The following is a 2297-nucleotide window of genomic DNA, read 5'->3' as shown; positions in this document are numbered from 1 at the left end:
TTCTGTGAAGTACACTCTTTGACCATTCTCTAAATGTACTGCTAATTGAACAACAGATGGATAACGCTCATGAACGTAGAAGCCCAGAATTTTCCAAACTGCTTCATTGCTACTAATATAACGACCCATTTGGTATTCTTGAATTTCATCATATGAATCATCGTTTTTTGCAAATCCAAAAGCTGCCATATCTGGACCTAATTATTAATGGTTTTTTTAATATACACATAATGCTTGTAATTTTATAAATACCTTTGTTTATGTAATTACATATGTATTTGATTTATTTTACTGAATTACAGTACTCAACGTTGATGTGTGCTCCAACAATTTTTGAAAGAAAGGCGAATACGGTACAACCCATCCATTATCAATCTCAATTGCTGTGTTTTTCTTTCTTATTATTGTTTCGTGACCTCCATCGTCAGGTGATCTTCTTCTGTACAATGGATAGCTATCAACTCCTGTTTGTGTTTCTTGAATCATTTCGCGAGGATATCTCTTTGTACAGAATCCATCTTTCATGCATGGTGAAGATTTATTCAACGATCCACATGGTCCATGAATCATATGCTTGCATACAATGTCGTGAAGTACTTTGTCAATTGATGGATCTGGAATCTCAGCTGATATTATATTGTCTATTTGGTCAGGTTTCAGTTTATCTTCAAACCAAATCAGTATATGAGCATGTGGTAGTCCTCTTTTCTGCCATTCTATGGTGTACATCCAACATCTCGTTTTCCCGTAAATATGATATTTCGTGATTAATTTCAATAGAATGTCCAATTTTTGTTTGAACACTCTAGCTACTATGTCAGGGCGATGAGCTGAGGATTGTCCTGGTTGCAACAATTCAGTTATCTCAGTCCAATTTGGATTACATGTAAATGTGATGAACAAATCTGGACGTCCGTATTTTCGAATATATGTCATCCCGTCTTGAGCATATTCATGCATATGCCTTGGACTTCCAGTGAAAGTTGATGGGAGTATAACCATTTGTCCTAAATTTGCTGTTTTCCCATCTTTGGCAATAGCATCTCTTAAGTGGATATAGTTATCTACACGCAACTTCTTTTGATTCAGTCTTATGTACAACAATCGTTCACTTTCGATTTTTGCATACATATCGACCAAATATTGTTGAAATAATCGTTGAAATTTCAGTAGATGATTTTCCGCATTTTCTCTTATCATCAATCGATAGATGAAATCTGAATTAAAAACAACATTATGTCAAACATTTATTATTAAATAAAAAATGAATTAAATACTTTTTTGCTGTTGCAATGCGTGTTGTTGGATTTGTTTCCTTCAGATTGAAATGATAACCATCCTCCCCTTTTGGAAATAAAATCGGATATTGGAGGGCATCATACGATCTGTGAGTCTCAGTGACACGTTTTAATGATGCATCTCTTTTTTGGATTATGATGTCACGACTTTCAAATTCAGTTCCAACCATTACAATAGCAACCTCATTTATAGTTGGGGCATTGAATCTTCCCTCATGTTCACCTGCTGGCATCTTATCTGGTTTAATTATCACTTGATAATCATCGGAGGGCATTAGATCCACAACCCCTGCACCACACTAACAAAACAAAGTAAAACACGAATTTGCGATGAGCGCATTCAGTGAAGTTCATTTCAATTCTTTTCGTCGTTAGACGCACTCATGAACGCGACGAATCGAACGCATCAACAATGTTCCGTAATGAAAGAAACATTTTTTAATTATAAAATTGATGTTTATCACGTGCTATGCTCTCACAAAAATCAATTTTGCACATTCGTGACATTTTTATTTTTTTGTCTACTTTATTAACAAATATAAAAAAGATTCAATAATACATTGAACGATCTGTGTCACAACTTTTGACACTTGTCTCGTAGCGCTAGAAGTGAGCTGTCAGACGCTTAGATGCAGGACCTTCGATTAGATCCAAAGATGTTTTGAACAATTTAATCAATTGGTTATGTTCGTCGAACATCATTTGCAGCTGTGATACTATTTCACGTTTAATTCCGCTCATTATAGTACAACGATTTTCTATCTCCAAATTTTTGTCACCGATAAAGTAAATTTGCAAAAATTTTGAACTTTCATTAGTTGGTGGAAGAAGGGAACCTATTTGGTGATAAACCTGTACTTGAACTTTGAAAGTTGGCATGAAACCTGCATATTTTATCACATTTGTAGCACCGAAAGATGTCATTTGAAAGCATGAATTATATTGCCTTATGTGTTTCAAGAAATGTTTTGATAACGATGTTGTACCTGGTATTTTTAA

At 34.5% G+C, this 2297-nt stretch overlaps 1 protein-coding gene across 1 annotated transcript; it reads right to left on the bottom strand.

Moving 5' to 3' along the window:
* Positions 1 to 13: 13 nt before the first annotated feature.
* Positions 14 to 1573, bottom strand: LOC129572604 (uncharacterized; the record flags this gene model as incomplete). The annotated part of the gene is made up of 3 exons (XM_055452609.1): positions 1336 to 1573; positions 306 to 1217; positions 14 to 197 (listed from the first exon to the last, which is right to left on the bottom strand). Coding segments are annotated over exons 1-3 (1334 nt in total), but the record flags the coding sequence as incomplete, so codon positions are not given.
* Between the last annotated feature and the right edge of the window lie 724 nt (positions 1574 to 2297).

The sequence above is a fragment of the Sitodiplosis mosellana genome, unplaced genomic scaffold, assembly GCF_009176505.1.
Source record: "Sitodiplosis mosellana isolate CC-2019 unplaced genomic scaffold, AAFC_SMos_1.0 Smas_scaffold_5269, whole genome shotgun sequence".
Taxonomy (NCBI): Eukaryota; Metazoa; Arthropoda; class Insecta; order Diptera; family Cecidomyiidae; genus Sitodiplosis; species Sitodiplosis mosellana.
This window is presented reverse-complemented; position numbering and strand designations above follow the sequence as displayed.